The sequence below is a fragment of the Mustelus asterias genome, chromosome 19 (genome assembly GCF_964213995.1).
Source record: "Mustelus asterias chromosome 19, sMusAst1.hap1.1, whole genome shotgun sequence".
In the NCBI taxonomy this organism is placed as follows: domain Eukaryota; kingdom Metazoa; phylum Chordata; class Chondrichthyes; order Carcharhiniformes; family Triakidae; genus Mustelus; species Mustelus asterias.
Window position 1 is genome coordinate 64,541,108 of NC_135819.1, and position 27,087 is coordinate 64,568,194.

At 41.8% G+C, this 27,087-nt stretch overlaps 1 protein-coding gene across 4 annotated transcripts; it reads right to left on the reverse strand.

The window, feature by feature from the left end:
* Window positions 1–1,046: 1,046 nt before the first annotated feature.
* On the reverse strand, window positions 1,047–20,342 carry LOC144508020 (calumenin-like). 4 transcript variants are annotated; one of them, XM_078235730.1, is made up of 7 exons: window positions 20,212–20,342; window positions 15,645–15,881; window positions 10,605–10,798; window positions 6,525–6,691; window positions 5,275–5,335; window positions 4,348–4,547; window positions 1,047–2,617 (listed from the first exon to the last, which is right to left on the reverse strand). In XM_078235730.1, the coding sequence occupies exons 2-7, from the start codon at window positions 15,866–15,868 to the stop codon at window positions 2,513–2,515; spliced, it is 951 nt and encodes a 316-aa protein (XP_078091856.1). In that variant the 5' UTR covers window positions 15,869–15,881; window positions 20,212–20,342; the 3' UTR covers window positions 1,047–2,512. The 4 variants fall into 4 exon arrangements, with proteins under 4 accessions (XP_078091856.1, XP_078091857.1, XP_078091859.1 ...); XM_078235731.1 differs by lacking the exon at window positions 10,605–10,798 and adding an exon at window positions 10,869–11,062; XM_078235733.1 differs by having other exon boundaries at window positions 15,645–15,877; window positions 20,212–20,292.
* Window positions 20,343–27,087: the final 6,745 nt, after the last annotated feature.

Consider the following 27,087-nt stretch of genomic DNA (forward strand, 5'->3'; position numbering starts at 1 on the left):
TTTTTGTTGCAACCTCTCCTAGCTCCCACCAATCACTGACCTTCTACTCTGCTTCATGCCTTCTTGTACAGTATATAATCCACCACGTTTCTCCCAGCTCTGAAGAGTCATACAGACTTGAAACATTAACTCTTTTGCTCTCCATAGATGCTGCCAGACTTGAGTTTTTACAGTATTCTATGCTTTTGTTTGATGTTACTTAACAGGGAGGAATAAAGTTGGAGAACATGAATCCCATTTTCCCTTCAAGTGCTTCAATGAACTGTATCCAATGCTTGGAATTGGGCACTTCACTGGAGGGTATTGGTGACTCCTTGTCACAGACCAATTGGAGTAAATGCCCTGTTTTGGTGCTATAATTTCCATGTTATGAAGGTCAGATTGTTACATTTGAGAGCGCATGGAAGACAGGCAAAGCACTACAGTATACATTTAAAAAGACATTGCTTGTTTTTAGTGGTAAAAACAAAAGGAGGAAATGATGGATCTTAAACTCAAATCAACAAGAAACACAGGTCAATGTTTTGGATGCAAGGATTAATGACAGATCACACTGGGAAACAGCAGTTGCTTTCAAATGCTAGCAGCACAGGCAAGGAAAGAATCCACAACTGATTAATACATGAATACAGATCAGAGCTGTAGTAGGATAAAGTCAGACTATAGCTATTCTTAATATGGTGTGTAGCTTGAAACACCAAAGATACCAAGAATTTTACGCATGTCTCTGCAGCCTAACCACACCACATTGTTGATGTGAGTTTAACTTCGATCATACACACTAAAGGAAACCACAAGAAAAGCTGTGCAGTAGCTTTGATGTACGTTTCCTGTTTCCTTCCCTCATCTCCCACAGATGCTCGTTAGTTGCGAGCGCAAGTGGAAGAATTCACAAGACTCATGGCTTGTTCCCCAAAACCTTGCACACCAACATCACCCATGTGCTTTTAAACACCAATTTAGTCAAATGCAAAGAATGCAAATTATAGTCCTAAAGATCTAGTCAGCACCAACCTCAATATTTGCCAACTTTTTGTTTTCCAGCTCAAATGAAAGGTCATCCACTCAAAACTGTCAGTTTCTTTCTGCACAGATGCTGTCTGGTCTGCTGGGTGTTCCCAGCATTTTCTGTTTTTTATCAAAGTGAACTGCACAATGCATTCACCATGTGCACATAAATGCATTAAAACTAAGAAAAATCAACTACAGGTCTCATTGTGTACAAATATAACACTGAATTTACTTAGTGACTAAATGTAGGTGCTTTTTAATAGTATGTTACTTCTGTGATCGTTTATATTAAATCTCTCCAAATATACATTTTCTCCTCAAAATACAGGACAACAAAATGGCCAGTAAAGTTACAGGGCAATATTTCATGTTAACCTTGGACACAAGTTACAATTCTCACAAAGGCTGCCTGCTTAGTTTAATGATCAGCAGAATGGAGCACCTGCCTCCCCCATCCCAGAGATTAACTCGCCTTAAAACCAACTGCCACTTGGATTAAAAATACAAAATACTGTTTATTTCCAAATTTTGTTACACTTTAAGCTACAGAAGGCAGCATAAGACCAGTGAAAGGTTGAATTGGTATCAAAAAATGATTTGTTTAATCACATGATCAATATTATGTTGAATTAATATGCCTTCAGAATGAGCTCAACTGGTTTGTGACCAGGGCAAAAAAGGCAAGTATTGTTATAACTAATACACAGTCCAGGTGATTACCTGGGGAAATTACATGATGGCTAAGGCAGTGGAGGAAAACAGGGCAAAAAGATGATACTCCAGCCATCAAGTATGAAGCAGGCTCATGGACCAGCTGGTCTTTACTATCTCTATTCTGACTGATGCATGACATTATTCCAAAACAATTAAGATCAGCTTATCTGGCCTTCAGTTTCATGCATGTTAATAGGTTGACTCTACTCCCTCGTGTTGTTTGTGGCAGTACATTACAGGATGGTGGAATGCTGTATAACACAGTGTAACAGATGGCCAAGGTAATTTACTGAGGTGTATCTGGTTCCCAACGTGTGTGTATCTACATGTACTTGGCAATTGTACAAATACACCTGTTGTTAGGGTATGAAAAAAAGTGATCTGATCAAAAAACACTTCCATAAATTGAAGCAATTTTCAATTTTATGCACAAGCAATTGTTCTGGACTCCGAGAAATCAGGCCTGGGGCTTTTCTATAAGTAGACTTTGCATGGGGTTAGAAGTTCTAAAGTCATCCAATCAAAGAAGAAACAAATACAAAAAATAAATGTAGTTAGGTTCTACACATACATGGGAAGTAAATATATATCAGTAATTACACGTCACTTTCCAGGCACAAGATGGCCGCTTCATTTCAGCCACCAACTCCCTTCTCTGCTTCCGAATAAAGCTCAGTAAACAACCTGAGAACAGAACACCGAGTTAAACAGCAAATTGTAAAAAATAAATTATCCCTTCTTCATGGAATGGATTCTTGTTCGTTCTCTGCAGTAGTTATCTACATATTTAGAACTCATCATGTCTTACTAAGGCCTCTCCGAAGTCTGTGGCCTGGCTCCCCACAAACAGATCATACTTTTTGACTATTTCTTCTTTTGAGAGTTTTCCATCCTACAACAGATTGGAAGACAAACAATTACATGAGAGTCATCTATTCACAGCAGAACAGCTTTTGAAGAACAAGGAATGACCTCTTGGATACATCAATCCCATCCACCATTTAATCCCTTCTCCCTAGAAGGGTATTCAATTGCCTCCAATTTATTGAATTCTCCCCTTCAATGCGTTCCCCTCAACTTTTTCCACAATGTCTCTTCAGTAAAAAGATGCTTGCTCAACACCTGCGCTGATACTTGAATAAGTTTGGAATTTTTAAAACTGGTCTTTATTGGAATTGGAGCTGTAAATACAATTAGCTGTATCAATTTCCACCTAATTTTAGAGGAAAATCTCAATTTTCCACTCACTAACTACAGTAGAGGAAAAAAACTGATATCCTATTCCTCCTCTGAGTACTCAATGAAAAAAAAACTTGGTTGCGTATTCTCAACCAACTCAAATGGTGAGGGTTTTAAAGAAGCTAGCAGCCTCTAAAAGATCCCGTGGTCATGTTTTCATCTATGTTGGGTTAGGATGTTGATCTCCACTGTTTTAGAAGGTTCCAAAGCCTCATCATGTCTTAAGATGCTGCTCAGAGGCACTTCAATCACGAGAACAAGAACTCGAGCTGATTTTTCTGCCTCCATATTGCTGCTCCATTCCAACACTGATCAGTCCATTTTGGGACAAAATTTGCAGTTATTTCATGCCTTAATGCTTGCCACTCACTCACCTACTTAAACAAGCCCTTAAAGTCTACCGCACATTAGACACAAGCCTGATCAGTGTGGTTTGGGGTTCAATTTTATCAATTTGCATGAAACATTTTGGACCTACTACTGTTTTAAAGGGTGCCATCGAAATGCAAATTGTTAAGTGTGAAAAATCACAGAACCATCTGTTTAGACGAAGTGAGATTCACATAAGGGGATTTTAGGGTATTTCAAAGTGGGTGAGAGAGGCAGAGGCAGAGAAATTTGAGGATATTCTAGAGCCTAGGTCCTAAGCAGCTGCAAGCTCAGCCAGCTATGGGGAATTGATGAAAATTTCACTAATAGGACTTTTTTCTTTATTCTTTCATGGATTGTGAGCATCACTGGTAAGGCCAGCATTTGTTGTCCCCAATTGCCTTTGAACTGAATGGCAGTTCAGAGTCAACCTACATTGCTGTGGGACTAGAGTCACATTTAGGCAGACCAGGTGCGTACAGCAGATTTCCTGCCCTAAAGGATATTAGTGAACCAGATGGATTTTTACGACAATCAATGGTTTTGTGGTCATTATTGGACTTAAAATTCCAGATTTTTATTGAATTCGATTTTCACCATCTACCATCGTGGGATTTGAACCCAGGTCCCCACTAGTCCAGTGCTACTATGCCCCCCCCCCCCCCCCAGTGCTACTATGCCCCCCCCCCCCCCCCCCCCCCCACTAAAATATTTGATAGTCAAATATGCAAAACTGAACAAGCAACATGCACACACAGAGAAAATGCTGGAAAATCTCAGCAGGTCCGACAGCATCTCTGGGGAGAGAATAGGGTCCAACTTTTAGAGTCTAGATGAACCTTCTTCAGAGCTCTGATGAAGAGTCATCTAAATTCAAAACGTTGGCTTTATTCTTTCCCCACAGATACGGTCAGACCTGCTCAGATTTTCCAGCATTTTCTGTTTTTTGTTTCAGATTCCAGCATCCACAGTATTTTGCTTTCATCTTAGTGAGAAGTAACATGCACAGCTCACCTTGTTTTCATCAGATTCATAGACAAGGTGGCGGGCCTCAGCTTCAGCATGGTCATAGTCAGCTGGCAAGATCCAGTCTTTGGTTTCATCCTTGTCCATTTTGCCATCTTTGTTGCGGTCTCTGAACTCAGTGAACTGCTCACGCTCAGTTTTGACCCACTCTGGCTCATGGCCATCACTGTCCGCAGTGTACATATCACCTGAAAAATGAGGGACGGTCAGACATGTGCACAACATTTTCCTTTGATCGTCTTGATACCTGTTCCTAGTTAACAAAACCATTTTTGCCGAATCATATTGATACAGCATGAAAAGTATCAAACTTGGTTCATACTCAAACAAACAACACACATCTCAGCACCAAGAGCTCCTCTTCCAAATTGTCAGTTGAATTACTGCAGGTAAAAAGCACGTCTCTCTTCCTTCCTGTTGTGTTTCCAATAATGCAAGTACTTAATTGGCTGTAAACCATTTAAAATGTCCTGTGGCTGTGAAAGATGCTATACAAATGCAACTTCCTCTACCTGTTCAGGTATTTGCACCATTCAAAACACAAGTTACTCTACGTCAACCCCATATCTCACCTCTCCACAGACCCCTGAACCAATCTCAGCCACTTCTCCCAAGGTTGAATTTTCTCTTTGCAGCTCACCAGAAATTCTGTTCACAGCCCCGAGATGGTCAGTCAGATATATAACGCGACAGCCACTGCAAAACCCTTCTTGAGTTTGTGGCTTCTGGTGTAGTTGACTATAATCTACCTCTTCATGACCCCACCCCCCAGTACATCCTTCATTAGTCTGATATACTGTCCAAGCTCTCGCAGGACATGCTGCCACGGCTAAACAGTCATACAAGCTATTATCAATAACTGATCAGGGGTAACTTTGTACTCAGTTTTTAAAATCTTTCCAACACTCTACTTACCAATATACTCCTCCAGATCAATGAAACCATCTCCATTCTTATCGATGTCTTCCATGGTTTCCTGCCAGGAGAAACAATAATGCATCTCAGAATACACAGAAATTCTACTTGAGCAAAGTCTGGTCTCTATTACTCTATCAAAATTGATGCATAACGCATTACAAAAGTCTGCTTTTTGGACAGTGAGCCAAATCCAACTATCCAAAAAGCAGACTTTTGTAATGTGTCATGCATCAATTTTAATAGAGTAACATAGAAACATAGAAACCCTACAGTACAGAAAGAGGCCATTCGGCCCTTCGAGTCTGCACCGACCACAAACCCACCCAGACCCTACCCCCATATCCCTACATATTTACCCACTAATCCCTCTAACCTATGCATCTCAGGACACTAAGGGCAAGTTTTAGCATGGCCAATCAACCTAACCTGCACATCTTTGAACTGTGGGAGGAAACCGGAGCACCCGGAGGAAACCCACACAGACACGAGGAGAATGTGCAAACTCCACACAGACAGTGACCCAAGCTGGGAATCGAACCCAGGTCCCTGGAGCTGTGAAGCAGCAGTGCTAACCACTGTGCTACCGTGCCGCCCGGTTTTTTAACATTAAAAAACACTTGGACAATTCAGCTTTGCTGCTTGTGCACTGGTCTATACCCACATTCAGAGCAACCCTGAACCTGAACCAGCTGACCCAAATTCCGAGACAGCTTCAGTCCAGAAGTTGAAGAAGGTGGAAGGATAATTTTGAAATCCAACAAGAACGGATATCAGCGGTTTCATGGGAGCCAGTGTTATTGAGGAGACAAAAGTATTTTTGTTAGGGTTTCTGTTTTGGGGATGAGCCAAATGGGCCGCAGTGATGTTTTCTTGTTGTGTAGGTGCTTCATGAACCAACAATGAAAATGTATCACAGCCCCCATTACTTAGTTCTAACCAGCTGCATAATTTCAAGAAGCCAGTCGGATCTATACTTCTAACCCTCAAACCCATCCCTCAACAGATACTCATTCACCACTTCTATAAATTGATGCATTAAATAATCAAAAAGATCATGTTAGAAAACACAAAGAAAAAGTGAAAGATGTGCTAATAAGGGGAGATGAAGCAGCATGGAAGGAGGCTTGGGTACAGGATGAACCAGCATAAACTAGCGACACTGAATGGCTGGTTTCAATGCTGTAAATATTACATAACGTTCGTTAAATTAGAGCTGGAAGAAAACATTGCAGCATCAAAGCACTGACCAGCACAACAATGTCCTTCATGTGATCATATTCTTCTGGATGCAGGAAGGCAGTGAATTCCTCTTTTGTGGCAAACAGGTCACCATTCTGGTCAGCCCTTTTGAACCGACGCTCATCTCTTGCCATCATCTGTTTGTAGTTGTAGCCATCGTCAGCATCCACATCATCTGTGGAGATCAAACAGGTAGGGAAGAAGGGCACGAGGGGAAAAATAATTCCAATATTAGTAAACAGAAAGTGGAGAGAATGTCAGGTTCCAGATAAAGTTCCGTAACTGACAGTGACCGACTGCTGAAACAAAAAGTATCTTTAATACGCTAGTCTGTAAAGTACTTAATTCTTGCCTTGGTGCTACCCTACAGCAGAAATTGCTGCTGAGAACAGGACTTCGCACTTTCTAGTTATGTTTGTAATATTTATTAATGATCTGGATGAGGGTATAGTTGGGTGGATTAGCAAATTTGCTGATGACACCAAAGTCGGTGGTGTGGTAGACAGTGAGGAAGGGTGTCGTAGTTTGCAGGAAGACTTAGACAGGTTGCAAAGTTGGGCCGAGAGGTGGCGGATGGAGTTTAATGCGGAGAAGTGTGAGGTAATTCACTTTGGTAGGAATAACAGATGTGTTGAGTATAGGGCTAACGGGAGGACTTTGAGTAGTGTGGAGGAGCAGAGGGATCTAGGTGTATGTGTGCATAGATCCCTGAAGGTTGGGAATCAAGTAGATAGGGTTGTTAAGAAGGCATATGGTGTCTTGGCGTTTATTGGTAGGGGGATTGAATTTAGGAGTCGTGGCGTTATGTTGCAACTGTACACAACTCTGGTGCGGCCGCACTTGGAGTACTGTGTGCAGTTCTGGTCCCCACATTACAGGAAGGATGTGGAGGCTTTGGAGAGGGTGCAGAGGAGGTTTACCAGGATGTTGCCTGGTATGGAGGGGAGATCCTATGAGGAGAGGCTGAGGGATTTGGGATTGTTTTCGCTGGAAAGGCGGCGGCTAAGAGGGGATCTTATTGAAACATATAAGATGATTAGAGGTTTAGATAGGGTGGATGGTGATAGCCTTTTTCCTCTGATGGAGAAATCCAGCACGAGGGGGCATGGCTTTAAATTGAGGGGGGGTAGTTATAGAACCGATGTCAGGGGTAGGTTCTTTACCCAGAGGGTGGTGAGGGATTGGAATGCCCTGCCAGCATCAGTAGTAAATGCGCCTAGTTTGGGGGCGTTTAAGAGATCCGTAGATAGGTTCATGGACGAAAAGGAATTGGTTTAGGTTGGAGGGTCACAGTTTTTTTTTAACTGGTCGGTGCAACATCGTGGGCCGAAGGGCCTGTTCTGCGCTGTTATGTTCTATGTTCTATGTTCTATATGCAATAAAAAGGAAAACCAGAAGGGCCTATTGTATATTAGCCCATTAAAAAAAAATCAAAACATCAGACTCATTCGCAGTGAACTTTCCTTCCATTTATGTTTTTTTAAAAATGGGCTCACCACTATTCGTGGTGGTGGTGGTGTTGTGGGGATCTACCAAGACTTGAACTGACAAGTTGTAAGTTTGTGACAGAAGTCATTTAACAGGATAAGCCCCTTCATGATGGAACAATAAATAATTAGTGATTGCTTGCACACCAGCCAGCAGGCTGATCACCATACATTTCCCACATGCTAATCCCCAAGTGCAAATCTTTTTGTATACCAATTAAATGTTCAATTTTAGGGAACATTGTGGAACAAAGATTGCAACATTCTAAATTGCAGAGCAGAAAATGCAACGTCTATAATTCAGTTTACGACAGGACTCTGTAATAAAATGGTCCAACCAAAACTACAACCCAAGGCACTTTTTCATGAGATTCGCCAACTCACAATTCACCCACCTTCAATGAGCAGAGGTCCAAGTTCGAATATTTAGCTGCACAACTCCTAAGATTTGCTCCTTATAGCACACTGATGTGCAAGAGTGGTAAGTCAATCAGTTCTCTTAAATAAATAACTACACAAGATAGATTTGTGTGGCTCAATGTCAAAACCACTTCTGAATTACCTTATGCACATGTCCCACTAAGCTGATCATCTGGTTGTAAAATAGTTACAGAACTTTGAAAAAATACATCTATTCAGCAAATTTCCCCACCCTTCTCCATTATTCTAAAACTCTGTTCACTTTTACAAGTAGCTATGTATGTTATTGTAGTCGATCAACACTACATTTATTCCAGCTAGATTTGCTGTAACTGACCAAAGATAATGCTTTACAGCATTACAGTAAAATATTGCATCCAAACAGATAAATGTTCTCTTTACACACAAAATCATTGCTGTAGTTCCAAAGAAGTCACATTTTCATGTAGGAGACGAAGTAGAAATGGTCGAGAGCTTCAAGTTTTTAAGGTGTGCAGATCACCAACAACCTGCCCTGGTCCCCCCATGCTGACACTATAGTTAAGAAAGCCCATCAACACCTCTACTTTCTCAGAAGACTAAGGAAATTTGGCATGTCAGCTACGACTCTCACCAACTTTTACAGATGCATCATAGAAAGCATTCTTTCTGGTTGTATCACAGCTTGGTATGGCTCCTGCTCTGCCCAAGACTGCAAGAAACTACAAAAGGTCATGAACGTAGCCCAATTCATCACACAAACCAGCCTCCCATCCATTGACTCTGTCTACACTTCCCGCTGCTTCGGCAAAAGCAGCCAGCATAATTAAGGACCCCACGCACCCCGGACATTCTCTCTTCCACCTTCTTCCTTCAGGGAAAAGACACAAAAGTCTGAGGTCACATACCAACCGACTCAAGAACAGCTTCTTCCCTGCTGTTGCCAGACTTTTGAATGGACTTACCTTGCATTAAGTTGATCTTTCTCTACATCCTAGCTATGACTGTAACACTACATTCTGCACTCTCTCTTTCCTTCTCTATGAACGGTATGTTTTGTATGCGTGCAAGAAACAATACTATTCACTGTATGTTAATACATGTGAATAATAAATCAAATCAAAAATTTTCACAAATTTCTGCTGGGGATAGAACGGATTTACACAGTTCTAGATACAAAGGAGAAAGAGATTATGGTGTTAATGTGGGAAAGTGTAACTGAAGTAAAAGATCAGCATGATTTTTTTTTATATGGTGCAGCAGCCTTATAACAGCCTCCTCTTGTTATTAGGCCAAATAAAGTTAAAGCTCCTTCAACTTGGTCTAATCTCAAGAAGCCAACTCAATTTGCTAGCCATGTTATGAATGTACCTTACTTGACCATCAAGTCCTGGAGTGGGACTCTAACCTGGAACTTCTGGTTCAGAGGCAGGGATGCCACCCACTGCACCACATGACCCCCTGTGGTAGTGGGTAGAACTGTGGATATCCTGGAAGGAAGTAACCTGGAGAAAGGTGCAGCCATTCTACCCCACTGCTCAAGTCTTAACATTAAAGCTAATCAGGAATGAAATAGTGAAGCACCTTTTCCACACAAAAGGGTAGGAAAAATTTTGAACTTGCTCCCACAGAAACCTATGAAGGCACCTGGGATAATTGAAATTTAAGACCGAGATTGGTAGAATTTTGTAGACAACAATATGGAACAAGACGAGCTAAAATGGAGCGAGGCACAGACAGATCAACCACAATCTAACAATGATGGAACAGACACAATGGTTTATTCCTTTTCCTATAGCCATGATTAAGTAGCCAACCAAGTCACTGATCTTTACATATATGTAAAGTCGTCACTTGGTCCAGGTAGAGGGTCTTCAGAAGCAACAGAACTGGGGGACGGGACGGGAAAGAAAGAGAGGAAAGAGTACATCTAATACCAAATGCAGTTGCGAAGGAAATTATGAATACAATTTTTCTGATGGCATGGACCTTTACTGTTAAATTACTGACCTCTACAAGGGTAGATTAGAAGTTGAAGTCTCCAGTAATACCAGGAACATCAGAAGTCCTAGATATTGAATCACTCCTACAACTGACAGCAGGGTGTTTAGCACCGTAATTCCTTGTTCCGTTGACTGCCACTGACCCTGCCCCTTTATTATTTGCATGCAGCTCGTGTCCACCCCCGCTGCTGCTCCTTACCCAAGTAGTAGCCGTATGTTACGTTTCTGTATTCTTCCCAGGAGACAAGCCCATCCTGGTTACTGTCGAAATCTGGCCACTGGCGCCCAACATTCTCGAAGATGTACCTCTTCTGAGCCCGCTTTATCCAGGCCTTCAGCTCTGCCTCCGTCACAAATCCGTCCTTATCCTCATCTATTTTATCTACTATCATTCTACAGAGACAAAAAATGTGCAGATGGCAGAGTCAGACTCAGAACCTTAAAGGGTTGTCAAAAAACCTACCTAACAGGGACCCGTAGGTCGCATTTTTGTACTCTTCCCAGGACACGAGGCCATCGCTGTCTAGATCATGACCTTTCCACTGACGGTCGACATCCTCGTAAGTCCAACGCTTTTGTGCAAATTTAATCCATTGCTTAAGCTCCTCTTCTGTGACAAACCCATCCTTGTCTCCGTCGATTTTATCTACAATTTTTCTGTTGGGAGAGTCAAAAAACCCGGGAAAGATTAGGAAAAGGAGCTTGGAGAAGCTGATCAACAGGCACTTCTATGCTCAATGTAGGGGATTCTGGAGCATTACACAGAAGCTGACACTTCTGTGGGTTGCAGTCACCTATTTACTTTTCTATCCCAGCAAAGATGAGGGTATGGCAATTTATAAGAGACATTAAAATTCCAGTTGTGGATTTAAGTGAAAACCAGATAGAATTGTGTCGCCATCCAGAGGATCTATCAGCTGCAGGAATACTGCTTGTACATCTATCTTTTCAGCATCCTTTTAAATATAAAAGTGCCTTTGTTGAAGACAGTTACATTTACTGTGCAGGTTTGGGATAGGAAGGATCAGACAGCATCTAAGAGAAAAAAAAATTGACAGCCTTCATATTATCAGATATTGTTAGTACTAGTAACACGGTGTCACCTTCTCCAAGGCAATGACTCATGCTGGGTACAGCAGGATTTCCTCCAACACCTCATCCAATTGGCTATTCTTCATGAGTGCCCGTTTATTTGACTAAAGGGAGTTAAACAAAACAAGGGTGTCACTACATGCAAATCCTACCTTCACCAGATGCCAATATACTTCCATTCTGGGCTGCTTACTCAAAGAGCAATCTTGGCTGATTTCCTTCAATTCTCCAGCATGGGTAAAAAGACTAACTGTAATGCCCCAGTGCTCCCAATCAGCCAGCTATATAAACTAGGGACTGACTCTTGGTCTTTGTGGCCCAGTAACTACCGGGAAACCTAAAAGACAATTTTTTTAAAAAGTATTTACATAATCTATTATTTCACCTGTAGGACCAGAGTTAAATTCCAGCTCCATTAGAAGAAATCAGTCTGTCACCAAGATGTTTGAATATGGGCAGACTCAACCATTTGGCATGTCCACTACAACTCTCACCAACCTTTACAGATGCGCCATTTGGTTGTATCATAGCTTGGTATGGCTCCTGCTCTGTCCAAGACAACAAGAAACTACAAAATGTTATGAGCAAAGCCCAATCCATCACGCAAACCAGCCTGCCATTCTTTTACACTGTCAGCACTTTCCACTGCCTCGGAAAAGCAGCCTGCATAAATAAGGACTCTATACTTTCTTCCATTGGGAAAAAGATACAAAAGTCTGAGGTCACGTACCAACCGACTCAAGAATAGCTTCTTCCCTGCTCCCATCAGATTTTTAAATGGGTCTACCTCATTTTAAGTTCACCTTTCTCTGCACCCCTAGCTATTACTGTAACACTACATTCTGCTTTCCTTCTCCAAGTAAGGTATGCGCGCAAGAAATAATACTTTTTCAAGTTTTTTGGTGTCCAGATCACCAACAACCTGTCCTGACCATAAATATTCACAACCTATAACTGAAGAGAGTCATAGATTGCTGGAGTAGGGAAAAATATAGAAGGGATGCTAAATTGTAGTGGTTTTTAAACTTTTACGCAAACATTGATCTGGTCTGCAATAACTTAATGCCATGATCAAATTTACATTAAATATTTGTTGGGATACTGCACATTGCATTTTTTTTGCATAGTATTGACAAATGGATACATTTCTTAGGAGTGGCTCAAGTATTACAGGAAAACAAAGGCTGCATTTGTTGCCAACGCCACGCATTTGCAGTTCTAGTCCTGAGCGTTCTATAGTACTATATAACGTACTATAGTTCTATAGTATATATAATGAGCAGAGACTGATAGCCAGGTTCCGCACACGAGGACGGTCTCAACCGGGATATTGGGTTCATGTCACACGATCTGTAACCCCCACAACCTGCCTGGATGTGCAAAATCTCACTAGCTGTCCTGTCTGGAGACAATACACATCTCTTTAACCTGTGCTTAATGCTCCTTCCGCTCACATTGTCTGTACCTTTAAGACTTGATTAACTGTAAAGACTCGCATTCTAATCATTATTCATTTAAATTGAGTTTGTGTCTTTGTGTTCTGTTTGTGATCAGAACTCCCACCCAACTGACGAAGGAACAGCCTGTTCTGAAAGCTAATGGCTTTTGCTACCAAATAAACCTGTTGGACTTTAACCTGGTGTTAGACTTCTTACTGTGTTTACCCCAGTCCAACGCCGGCATCTCCACATCGTTCTATAGTTTTACAGTCATCACTTTCTGACAGCCAAGATAGAATAATTGATCAAGATAGTGATCTCCCACAAAATGAATTCCTACTTCTGCTATCAATTTTATCTACATTCAGATCACGATCTAATACATATGCAGTCTGTATGCTAAAGGAAACCAAGCAGTGTCTGTTTATCATGAATCTCAAACATACTCTGCCTCTAATCTTAGCTCTTTCCTGAGACATATCGGTGACTCAGAAGTACCTTTGGGTTCAGATTAATTTGCTTGGGCTGGTAAACTTCTTTCCTTTCTTAAGCCATTTCCTCAGCCTTTGATTTAAGAAAAAGGTTTCTGGCAGGCTGGGCACAGCAGAATGATGTCTGCACAGAGATGTGTACATGTGTGGACAGTCATTTTGTATTGGCAGGTGACAGTGGAAAATAAATGGTCAAGATCCAGTGCAGGCCATCAAGAAACCCAGGTTCAAAGCCCAGCTTGGAACTCCAATTTAACTGGATTTCTGTTGAAGGCTATACAGATAACTTATAGCACCTTTAATGTAGTAGAACATTCCATAGCACTTCACTTACAGTCTGACAAAAAGCAGAGATAGAAAGGAAATTAGGAGAAGGTGGAGGTACACTGAACTAGATTTCTAATGAGGTTTTCAAAGGCGAGGAAAGAAGCATCAAGGGCTCTGGGCAACAATTGGTGGAGGAAGGAATTGTTATGCCACTGATGGTTGGTTGGGTCAACGCTTAGATCAGAATTGAAAGCTTAGAATATGTAGGCTGCAATGTAAGGCTCGATGTAGAAAAACACAAATGCTAATGTGAGAATTTTAAGTCAATGCCTTGAGGGACAAGGAACTTGCAAAGTCAGAAATCAAAAGGTTGTTTTTGCACACAGGGACAAGATGATCAAGTATTGACTCAAACAAAAAAGGGTTTAAATTGCAAACTGCAGGAAAGGCCATGCACTGAAAAGAAGTAAATGAAAGTAAAGCATTCTGTTTCAACTTCAGAGTGCTGGTAAATGAACCCAGTTTTCAAGTACGTCCCAGTGATTCACTGTTGTACAATGAGCTTAAAAAGATAGCGAGTTACTCAGTTAACATGCATTTATCATCACATTACTTCCAGGAGAGAAAGAGACTTCACCTCCTTTTCACGAGGGAATTATTGGCTCAGATATTAGCTCCATGTGTAAACACTATCCCACACCCAAGTGGCTAGTCTTCACATTCAAACCTCAATAGTAAATGTGGAAAATACATACCCTCATTACCTGAGCAACTTTCTTATGGGAGCCATTTGTACAATGATCATGGTTGAGCACCATGCATAATTCAAGCTAGCTGTCCTAGCTCAGAGGCTAGCTGCAACACACCTCCTACCAACCCAGGTAAAGTCAGCAAACTCGGAAGATCCAACCTATTACATCCCCAAAATCTGAGAATGGGTCATTAAATAACAGCTGTTTACAAGGACAGAATATTATATTTTACTGCACGGTGTTCTTGTATATCTGAACTGGACAGAAGCATGTATAAATCCCATCCCACGACCAAAAGCCTAGCAGGATGTTGTACAGAATCATAGAAAATAAATTTGTTTCCGTCTCTAGAAAAAAAATATTCCAAATGAATGTCTTTGCTCTTAAACCATCTGATTATATTTTCCTGTTTGAGAGAACAGAAAGAGAGCACACCCTGAAGCTGCAAGTAGATTTACTGCCTGACAGTGTGACCCAGGGAAATGAGATATGCATTTACCTGTTCTCCTTGTCTGCATACATTTGGACATTATATATTAAATGGCCCTGTTAAAAAAGTGTTGAATGCCACACTGAAATTCAGCACTTTTTCCGTTTCACTCACTCTTAAAATTTTAAGACCCCATTCTGGAGGGGGAATCCTAGCAGCAAGGAAGGGTAAAGCACAATCAAACCCACAGTTGTGGCATAGGGAGTTGAAATGGGTCCCACTAATGGCTTTTATAAACTACATATTTCAGAGAACATTCAATAACAATCAGAATAAGGGGAGCTAAATGACCTGGCTACTTGTTTCTACAGAGGAAGCCAACAAATGGACTACTTAAATCCTGCGCTCAAGTTTTGTTTATTTTTTAAAATAAGAATGTCAAATCCAGATAAGTAGAACTGATTTGAAGTTTCTAACCCTCTGCTGTTAGTGACCAACAGCCAAGGAGTCTCATCTATTTCTACAGTGCGGGTCAAAGCCTCATCGCTCAGAGAACTACCACCATATTGGCGCATTCAACTCCCACAGGAGGAAGCTGTTCATCTTTAAGTGGTACAGAATGCAACTCACATTCTGAGAGTCCGCATATATTTAGTGGTCCAAGATCCAAACTCAATACAGTATTTATAGTTCCAAATGAAATAAAAAAGTTAGCCATGTGCGATAGCTAATGCAAGCCATTATATTTTCTGACATGTTCTTACGCACCCAAGCCTTTCTTTGCTCTCCTCAGGAGTGAGCTGGTCGAATGTCTTTGCCTCCTCGGCTCCAAGGAAGGCATCGTGGTCATATTCAAAGTTCTCAGAGTCATCGTGCACCTTGTCACTCAGCTCCTTCTCATGGAAGCTACGATCCTTCTTTTCAGTAGGTTTGCTCAGAGCATAAACACCACACATGGTCAGGTACAGAACCAGCTTTGTTAAACCCATCATGTCTGTCGTCTTTCTGAAAGGAAAGAAGAGTATTAAATCCCCTCAAAAAGTTGGTCGTGTGTGAACAATTGTGATGTTGAACAAAAGAAAAGGGGAGAGTTAAATAAATGAAGTCATTATTTGCTGGAATTGAAATTAAAAAGAAAACTGGGTACCAAGAACATCGAAGCTTTGTAAGAGCAGCAATTAAGTTTTGTTCAATTGCCTTAGCATTCTGCCAGCTCTTCCCATGTCGGTAATCGGATGAGCCCCCATGCCTATGCCAGTGATTTTGTAGAAGATTTACTTTTTCATTGACCTTTGAATGAATATTCCTGCAACTAACAAAGGTTCCAGTTTCTGATTGCCATCTAGTAACTAACGCTTGCTACAGAATGTGCACGTGGCTGAGAGTCATGGCCAGAATCGGATTTGGCTGCAATGCCTCCCATGTTGGCCAATTTGGTGATGTATTACAGGACATTTGACATCTATGGGCACCACATGCCACAGGAGGAGTAAATTGCAAGGAGATAAAAAGCTGGGCATCAAAACTTAGTCACTTCAGTGCTGTGACATTGAAGATAGTTTTTATGATGCAAAAACCTATAAAAGAGTCTGTATCTGCTGAAGAGGCCTCAAACAAATCTGATGGGGTTATTTAAAGAGGAGCTGGGGTGCTCTCCAGGTGTTCCAGCCTACTTTTATCCCTCCACCAAAAGAAAAACTGGTTATTTATCTCATTCTGTATGTTCTGGCTGTCATATTTCCCTACAAAAATAGTGACTGCACTTCAAAAAGTAATTCGTAGACTGAAAAGCTTTGAATGCCAAGGACGGGAAAGACACTTAATAAATGCAATTCATTTGTCTCATAAGCAAACCCAACCAAAGTAGATCTTAAAACTCAATTTCCTTAATTGTTTTGTAAAATGACTGATCACGGTCCTTTCTACAAATTCCGTTTTAGTCACATAAAATTATAAGAATTAGCCATTACCACAATAAGACAGTGAGGTTAAAGAATCAAATGTCTTCATCTCGCTGCTTCAAGTACTAAAAAAGGTGCTTTCAGAACTTGATACCAGGAAAATCATTCGTGGATAAAAGCCCAAACGTAACTGGATTTGTAAAAACGATCCAACAAGAAAAAATAGATGCTGGTTATATTCTCAGCTAGTATTAAAAAAAAGGTGGAAACTGATGCAGCTAACTCACCAGGATTCAACACCATGCCAAATACAGCCAAAGAAAAGGTCAATTAGCTATGATTTAAATCTTTTTGGGCAAGTAAGTCTCAATCATTGCAGGTTACTAGAACATGACCATTCCTTCCATACACACGAGCACACTCGTTTAATTTGACCCTCTGCTCCACCCCCCTCAAACTCAACTTTTTTTAAAACATCATCCGCATATCCCTGTCCTGGCAATAAAAAAAAACTATTTCCTCAACTTGCATCAGATGCATTTCTTGAACTGTTGCCATTTCCCTGAAACTGTTAGATTTCTTCATTTTCAGGTTGATCCACATTCCTTCCTGACCTCACAATAAGGTTCCGTAATGTGCGGACTACTCCATTCACTCTCTACAAAAAAAATGCTGGGTTATATAAAAAACTGTAATTAACACAATGCTTGAACATCTTGATTGGCATAGTGGTAACATCTAGCAATCCAGAGGTCCAGGCTAATGTTCTGAGGATATAAATTCAATTAACAAGCCTGGAATTGACAGCCAGTATCAGTAATTGACAGCCAGTATCAGTAATGGTGACCATGAAATGATCACTGTTGGTGAAAACCCGTCTGGTTTATTAATGTTCTTAAGGTAGGAAATCTTCTGTTCATACCCAATCTGGCCTACATTTTAACACCTGCCTCTCAGAAATGTGGTTGACACTTAACTGCATTCTGAAATGACCTAGCAAGCCATTCAGTGGTACCAGAAGACTACAGAAAGAACTGCAGCAGTTCAAGGCAGAAGCTCACCACCACCCTCAAGGGAAATAGGGGATGAGTAACAAATACTGGCCTAACCAGTGACACTCATATCCCAATAACACGTTCAGATTTTCAGTTTTCTAAGTTTGTGCTTAAAAAGTAATAACCAGCATCATTCTGTGCTAACTCCTAATACTATGGTTAGTCTATCAACCATCACATTGAAGTGCAATCTATCTTTCCTGTGACACTCAAATTGTCTCCAGCACCAGTGCACAAGCCAATGTCATACAATTCACAATGCTCACCAAAATCCAAGCTTTGATATTCCTTTGTGTGCTGCTGGCTATGATCAATCTCAAAACATTTACCACTGTGCTTCATTGGAAGATTGGGGTGGTGCTGCTGAGGTTAGAATTTTTCAAGGTGGGGCCTCACTCCAGTTGAAAGCAGATCTTCTGCTTTGTAATGCCACATAGTCACCATTGCGACATTACAACAGTAACTATGCTTCAAGAGTACTTCATTGGCATTAGGATGTCCGGAGGTCAAGACAGACACAATGTAAATGCAAGTCCCTCTTTATTATATCCAACTATAAAGATCAAAAGTGGATTCCTTTCAGGCGGAGGACAATCACTTGAAACTCAATACCACTTTTCAGTGACAAACCACGAAAAAGGAAGTATTGAAACTTTCATAAGTCTTATCAGATATCTCTGATGAAGATAAATTTCTCTACCGCATTATGGATTTGTGTGCTTGCAATAAGTGCATTAGTAAGTGCAAACATTGCTTTTATCCACATATCAAATGGGACAGTGGGAGACTACAGATACCAACACTCAAAAGCATGTCAAGAGGAATTTATATACACAAACTTCCTTTCCAGGCATACTAAGTGAATCCCTCTTATTTCTTTCATCCCTGATTCACTAAAACTGACACCTCAGAATAGTATTTCTTCATAGGAAGAGTCCACTTCTGATTACATGTCTATGTGCATCATCAACATCAAGCATCACAGCCAATACCATACTGCACCATCCCATTTTACACCTCAGGAGAGAGAATCTCTCCCTAGTTCAAAGATGCTGAGCCAGTTACTACACCCTGGCAGAGAACTGGCAACCAAGCACAGGGTCAAACCTGGAACCTAGCTAGTAGACAGACTTCATTCCACATTGGGTCGCAAATCTTTCTGGTTAATCTAAACACAAACACAGATTGAGGGTAGAATTAAAATGGCTCCTTTGTCCAAGAGTAAGTGAGGCTACAGGTGTCACAATTATGCTTGATTAACTCTTATTTATAGTTAAAGCATTCAAAAGCTAGAAACCCAGGGATCTATAATGATCTTGGTCTCCATTCCAAAAACTGACCCGAGAGAGTTATGCAAAATATTCAGGACAAGACATTAAACCTAGGTCCCATTTGCCCTCTTAAGGTGGCCATGAGGTAGCCACCAGTCTCTTACTCCCAGTGTTGGACTGGGAGTAAAAAGTCTCACAACACTAGGTTAAAGTCCAACAGTCTACTTGGAATCACAATCTTTCGGAGCACTGCTCCTTCATCAGGTGGCTCAAAGTGGAGAGGATCTCCAAGAAGATCATTCATATTGATACACACTCACTTGGTGAAGGAGCAGCAGTCCAAAAGCTCATGATTCCAAATAAACCTGTTGGACTTTAACCTGGTGTTGAGACTTCTTACTGTGCTTCTTAGGGTGGGCATAACATTATTCAAAAAGGAGATCCCCAGTGTTCTGGCCAATATCTAAACCTTAATCATCAAAACAAGCTACCTGATCATTTAGCTCATTCATGTTTATGGAACCTTCTCCTGACAAATTAATTGCTGCCTCTACATCCTTTCTGATGACTACTTATCAGAAATACATTTATTTGGCACACCCCAAGCTTGTGAAAAACACAAGCTTTTTTTCCTTGAGTAGCAAAAATATTATACTACCCAACTTGACAGCAACAAAATCTAACCCTCCAGGCTGAGATGTTATTTAGCCTGCTTTTGACCAACCCTCAAATTTAAGATCAAAAGTGGGGGAATCCAATTGCAAGTACAAAGGTCAACCAACCCTACAATACATTCTCAAAAGGGGATCATTGCCCAATGATCCTCTGATCTAAATTAATTTGGTAACTGTGTTGTAACATTGAGCAATTAACGGTCTAACGGTTCAGTGGCTTAAATACAATTTACCTCCGATAGAAAATCATCATTTCTGTAAACTTGAAACTGAAATTTTACCCATTATAAAAACAATACTTAACCCCAACATTTGGCATACTTAACCCTGTATTAGCTAGATTTGCAAGATACCTTGCAGGTCATTTAGTAGTCAATTGGCATAACAATCATTAGTATTAAAGCATTAATTATAACTAAATTAAACATCATTACCAAATCTCTCAGCCCCTGTCTCCTGGACACTCTCACTCTGAAGGGGTCTACCGGAAATTGCCCACCCCTGCTCCCAAACGGAAATGAACCCGCTGCCGTTGGCCAATCAGCGCGCGCCCCCCGTATTCCCGCCTCTCCTCGGGCGCCACATCGGTGATTCCCCATTGGTGGGTTCCCGCGCGCGCGCTGCCATTGGTCGCAAACCGCCACGTCGCGCGCCCGGTTGTCTCGCTGCGCGGGCGAAGCGCGAGCTTCAGAGTCCGCGCCGGCGCACTTCCCTCAGCCACTCGGACAATGGTTGGTCGCCATGGGAATCGGGGGGGCGGGGCCTCAGATCTCAATGCCATTAGATGGAAGTAGCATCCGGGACTTGAAGGGTGACGGTTGTCGTGTGAGGCAATTTTTTAAAAACTTACCAATAAATCATTTTATCTTACAGCTTGTAGTATAATTGGTATACTGTGGGAAAATTACAATTACATAGAGTTTACAGCAAAGAAGGCAGGAAAATTACAATTATATGGGATTCACAGCAAAGGCCATTCGTCCCAGTCGGTGCATGCTGGCTCTTTTGGCTCCACACCAACCTCTTTTCGTCCATCTCTACAAGCAGTCATTACTTCATGTTCATGTGTTCATCCAGCGTTCACTTCAATGCGTCCTTAGAATTCTTCTTAATTGCTTACAGTTAAGTGGGGTTCAGAACAATAGGTCAGCAAGCGTAGAGACTGGGGACGAGCATGGGCACAGTAAGAGTTTTAACAACACCAGGTTAAAGTCCAACAGGTTTATTTGGTAGCAAATGCCATTAGCTTTCGGAGCCCTGCTCCTTCGTCAGATAGAGTGGATATCTGCTCCCAATATATCCACTCCATCAGATGAAGGAGCAGGGCTCCGAAAGCTAATGGCATTTGCTACCAAATAAACCTGTTGGACTTTAACCTGGTGTTGTTAAAACTCTTACTGTGTTTACCCCAGTCCAACACCGGCATCTCCACATCATGACGAGCATGGGGCCAGGATAAGGCTATCCAAGAGGAAAAGCAATCTGGGGGAGGATGAACTCAGTGGGCCTGGAGGTCTGGAGTGAATCTGCTTCAATGCAAGGAGCGTAACGGGAAAGACAGATGAACTTAGAGCCTTAATGCATGCGCGGAACTTGGATGTGGTTGCAGTGACAGAGACTTGGTTAAAAGAAGGACAGGACTGGCAGCTGAATATTCCGGGGTATAAGTGTTTTAGGCGAGACAGAGGAAGGGCTGGAAGAGGTGGGGGAGTAGCAATACTGGTTAGGGAGCATATTACAGCGGTACAGAGGGTGGACAATTTGGAAGGATCATGTAACAAGACACTGTGGGTAGAGCTCAGAAACAGGAAGGGCGCAGTCACTATGCTGGGGGTATACTACAGGCCTCCCAACAGCCCACGGGAAGTTGAGGAACGGATATGTAAGGAGATTCTGGACAGGTGTAGAAAAAATAGGGTTGTTGTAGTGGGAGACTTTAATTTCCCTCATATAGACTGGAAATCCCTTAGGGCTGGGGATCCGGACGGGGAGGAATTTGTAAAATGTGTCCAAGAAGGTTCTTTGGAACAATATGTTGATAGTCCAACTAGAGAGGGGGCTATACTGGACCTAGTACTGGGGAATGAGCCCGGTCAGGTCGTCAAAGTTTCAGTGGGGGAACATCTGGCGAACAGTGACCACAATTCTGTAAACTTTCGGATAGTCATGGAAAAGGATGAGTGTTGTCCTACGGATAAGATGCTGAACTGGGGGAAGGCTAACTACAGCCGGATTAGGCAGGATTTGGTGGCTGTTGATTGGGAGAGGCTGTTCGAGGGTAAATCCACATCTGGCATGTGGGAGTCTTTTAAGGAGCAGTTGATAGGAGTGCAGGACAGGCACGTGCCTGTAAAAAGGAAGGACAGGAAAGGTAGGATTCGAGAGCCGTGGATAACCAGAGAAATTGTGGGTCCAATCAAAAAGAAAAAAGAGGCATACATAAGGTCCAGGCAGCTAAAAACAGATGAAGCACTGGAGGAATACAGAGAAAGTAGAAAAGAACTCAAACAGGGAGTTAGAAGGGCAAAAAGGGGTCACGAAATGTCCTTGGCAGACAGGATTAAGGAGAATTCCAAGGCATTTTATACATACGTTAGGAACAAGAGGGTTGTCAGAGAAAGAGTCGGACCTCTCAAGAACAAAGGAGGGGAATTATGCTTAGAACCCAAGGAAGTAGGTGAGATCCTCAATGAATACTTTGCATCAGTATTCACAAAGGAGAGGGACACGTTGATTGGTAGTGTCTCAGAGGGACGTGTAGACCCGTTAGAACAAATCGCAATTACAAGGGAGGAAATGTTAGGTGTTTTAGGAAGCATTAAAGTAGACAAATCCCCAGGGCCAGATGGCATCTGTCCTAGATTACTGAGAGAGACAAGAGATGAAATTGCTGGGCCTCTAACAGAAATCTTTGTTTCTTCATTGGACACAGGTGAGGTCCCAGAGGATTGGAAGGTAGCAAATGTGGTCCCGTTATTTAAGATGGGTAGCAAGGATAACCCGGGTAATTATAGGTCAGTGAGCTTGACGTCCGTGGTAGGGAAATTGTTGGAGAAGATTCTTAGAGATAGGATCTATACACATTTAGAACTGAATAGTCTCATTAGCGATAGACAACATGGTTTTGTACGAGGGAGGTCATGCCTCACAAATTTGGTTGAGTTTTTTGAGGAGGTGACAAAAATGAGTGACGAGGAAGGGCCGTGGATGTCGTCTACATGGATTTTAGTAAAGTATTTGAAAAGGTCCCTCATGGCAGACTGGTGCAAAAGGTTAAATCTCACGGGATCAAAGGTGAACTAGCTAGGTGGGTACAGAACTGGCTTGGCCATAGAAGACAGATGGTAGCAGTGGAGGGGTCTTTTTCTGATTGGAATTCTGTGACTAGTGGTGTTCCGCAGGGCTCTGTACTGGGACCTCTGCTGTTTGTGATATATATAAATGATTTGGAAGAAGATGTAAGTTTGCGGACGACACGAAGTTTGCTGGAGTTGCGGATAGTGATGAACATTGTCAGAGGATACAGCAGGATATAGATAGGCTGGAAAATTGGGCGGAGAAATGGCGGATGGAATTTAATTCAGATAAATGCAAAGTGATGCATTTTGGTAGATCTAATGCAGGGGGGAGCTGTACAATAAATGGCAGAACCATCAGGAGTATAGACACACAGAGGGATCTGGGTGTGCAAGTCCACAGATCCTTAAAGGTGGCAGCACAGGTGGAAAAGGTGGTGAAGAAGGCATATGGCATGCTTGCCTTTATTGGACGGGGCATAGAGTATAAAAGTTGGCATATGATGTTGCAGTTATATAGAACGTTGGTTAGGCCACATTTGGAATACTGCGTCCAGTTCTGGTCGCCACACTACCAGAAGGACGTGGAGGCTTTGGAGAGAGTGCAGAAAAGGTTTACCAGGATGTTGCCTGGTATGGAGGGTATTAGCTATGAGGTGAGATTGAGTAAACTAGGGTTGTTCTCCCTGGAATGACGGAGGTTGAGGGGCGACCTAATAGAAGTTTATAAAATTATGAAGGGCATAGATAGGGTGAACAGTTGGAAGCTTTTTCCCAGGTCAGAAATGACAAACACAAGGGGTCACAAGTTCAAGGTAAGGTTCAAGGGGCAACGGATATGTGGGGGACGTTTTTTTACAGAGGGTGGTGGGGGCCTGGTATGCACTACCAAGCAAAGTGGTTGAGGCAGACACGCTAGGATCATTTAAGACTTATCTAGATAGCCACATGAACAGACTGGGAATAGGGGGATACAAACGGATGGTCTAGTTAGGAACACATGATCGGTGCAGACTTGGAGGGCCGAAGGGCCTGTTCCTGTGCTGTATTGTTCTTTTTACAGTAGTAGCAAGTCTCATTTTATCATCACTCTGTTAGGAAAAAGAACTTGTTTATCAAAAACTGAAAATGCTGGAAAATCTCAGCATCTGCGTGGACAGAATAGAGCCAACGTTTTGAGCCTGGATGGCCCTTCCTCAGAACTAAGAGCAAAGAAAATCAGAAGGGATTTATAATATGGGGGGGGGGGGGGGGGGGGTTGTAATTTGACAAAGGAAATGTAAATAAATACAAAGAAAGGTGCTAAAAGTGTTCATTAAGTGATCAGAATGTATGAATAGCAGAACAGTTTTTTCCTAAGTTCCTCATTAGATTCATTATATATAGACTTATATTCATAGTCTGTTGTTTTAGACTCATCCACAAGTGGAAACAATATCTCAACATCTATCCTATTGAACCCCTTGATAATTTTAATTATCACTTTTTTTGGTGGGACTGTTGTGTCTGCATTCAAACCGAGAGACTCCACCCTTCCTTGAATCTATTATATTTACCTACTTGTAGATCCTTTCCCCCTGAAAATCAATCGAATTGAAAGTATGTAAGGGTGTGCTTTAGGTTCAGGGTATCGTGGTTAATTACTGCAGCTCTTTGTCTTGCAATTAACCAATTAAGTAGATTAACCACTACTCAAGATACTTACTCGAAAGCAAAAAACACTGCAGATGCTGAAATAAAAACATAAAATGCTGGAAATAGTCAACATGTCAGGTAGCACCCGGAAAGTTCTGATCAATGGTCATTGACCTGAAATGTTCACTATTTTTATCCTCCAGTTGCTCCCTGACTTGCTGAGTATTCATGATGTGGAGATGCCGGCGTTGGACTGGGGTAAACACAGTAAGAAGTTTAACAACACCAGGTTGGACCTTTAACCTGGTGTTGTTAAACTTCTTGCTGAGTATTTCCAGCAGCTTGTGCTTTTCCTCAACAAACTCACTTGACATGGCTCAACCAGTGGTTAACTGGCAACACAGTATAGCCCTAGAGCAAAATGGACTATTATTTAAATGGTAAAAAAAATGCAGCATGCTGCTGTGGGTGAACTTGTGCATGAATCACAAAAAGTTGGTTTGCAGGTAATTAAAGTGGCAAATGGAATTTTGTCCTTCATTTCTAGAGAGATGAAGTTTGAAAACAGGGAGGTTATGTTGCAGCTGTATTAGGTGCTGGTGAGGCTACACCTGGAGTACTGTGTACAGCTTTGGTCTCCTTACTTGAGAAAGGACATACTGAGTACTGGAGGGGGTGCAGAGGAGATTCACTAGGTTGATTCCAGAGTTGAGAGGCTTGACTTATGAGGACAGACTGAGTAGACTGGGGCTATACTCATTGGAGTTCAGAAGAATGAGGGGGGACCTTATATAAACATATAAAATTATTGAAGGGAATAGATAAGATAGAAGCAGGGAGGTTGTTTCCACTGTTTCCATTGTTTCCACTATGCCCCCTAGCTCTGGGTGAAACCAGAGCTAGGGGGCATAGCCTCAAAATAAGGGGGAGCAGATTTAGGACTGAGTTGAGGAGGAACTTCCTCACCCAAAGAGTTGTGAATCTGTGGAATTCCCTGTCTAGTGAAGCAGTTGAGGCAACCTCTTTGAATGTTTTCAAGGCAAAGATAGATTTTTGAACAGTAAAGGAATTAAGGGTTATGGTGAGCAGGCGGGTAAGTGGAGCTGAGTCCACGAAAAATCAGCCATGATCTTATTGAATGGTGGAAATGCTCGAGGGGTCAAACGGCCTACTCCTGCTCCTAGTTCTTACAGGCCTTAAGAGCATGATCATGAAATCCAATGAAGTTTGTCCTTAAAATTACAGTAGAGTTCTAGCTACAAGGGGGAAGCAGAAAAAGTGGAACTAAGTGGATGAAAAAGTGATCTGAAGCGTTGATAAATATTCTAGTTGGGAAAGGAAATTATTTTCACTACTTGGTGAAGAGATGGCATCAATGTGAAATCCTCACCAAATGAATCAAAGAAGAGGAAGGGTGGAGGGATGGTGGTGTAACAATTTTTAAAAGCAAATTGATAAATATTTAAAAGAAAAAATAGTGCAGTGCAGGAGATTGGGACAAAATTAATAGTCCTTTCAAAGAGATATGCATATGCAGAAAAATATAAAATTACATCACCAAACAAGCTATTCAGCCCAAATAATCTCTCTACTATTTCCAGAACAACTACCCTAATCACATTCATACCTACATTGTTCCCACATTCCTTAAGCTACCTATTGATTCCTATTCTTGAACGTTGGCAAAGTTTTTGCTTCATCCACTAATCCTGGAAGTAAATTCCATAGCCTCATTACTCTTTGCTTCAATACTGATAAATCTCTTTCATTCAAAATAAGGATTTTACCAATGACCCACATGACTCTGACATCCATCATTATGAAGTGCTTCGAAAGGTTAGTCATGGCACGAATCAATTCCAGCCTCCCAGACTACCTGGATCCACTACAGTTTGCCTACTGCCGCAACAGGTCCACAGCAGAAGCCATTTCCCTGGTCCTGCACTCAACCCTGGAACACCTAGATAACAAGGACACCTACATCAGACACCTATTTATTGACTACAGCTCAGCCTTCAACACTATTATTCCCACGAAACTAATCTCCAAACTCCGTGGCCTGGGCCTCGGCACCTCCCTTTGCGACTGGATCCTGAACTTCCTAACTCACAGACCATAATCAGTAAGGATAGGCAACAAAACCTCCTCCTTGATCATCCTCAACACCGGTGCCCCATATGGCTGTGTTCTCAGCCTCCTATTATACTGTGCGGCCAAATTCCCCTCCAATTCGATTTTCAAGTTTGCTGACGACACCACCGTAGTGGGTCGGATTGCAAACAATGATGAGACAGAGTACAGGAATGAGATAGAGAATCTAGTGAACCGGTGTTGGAACAATAATCTCTCCCTCAATGTCAACAAAACGAAGGAGATTGC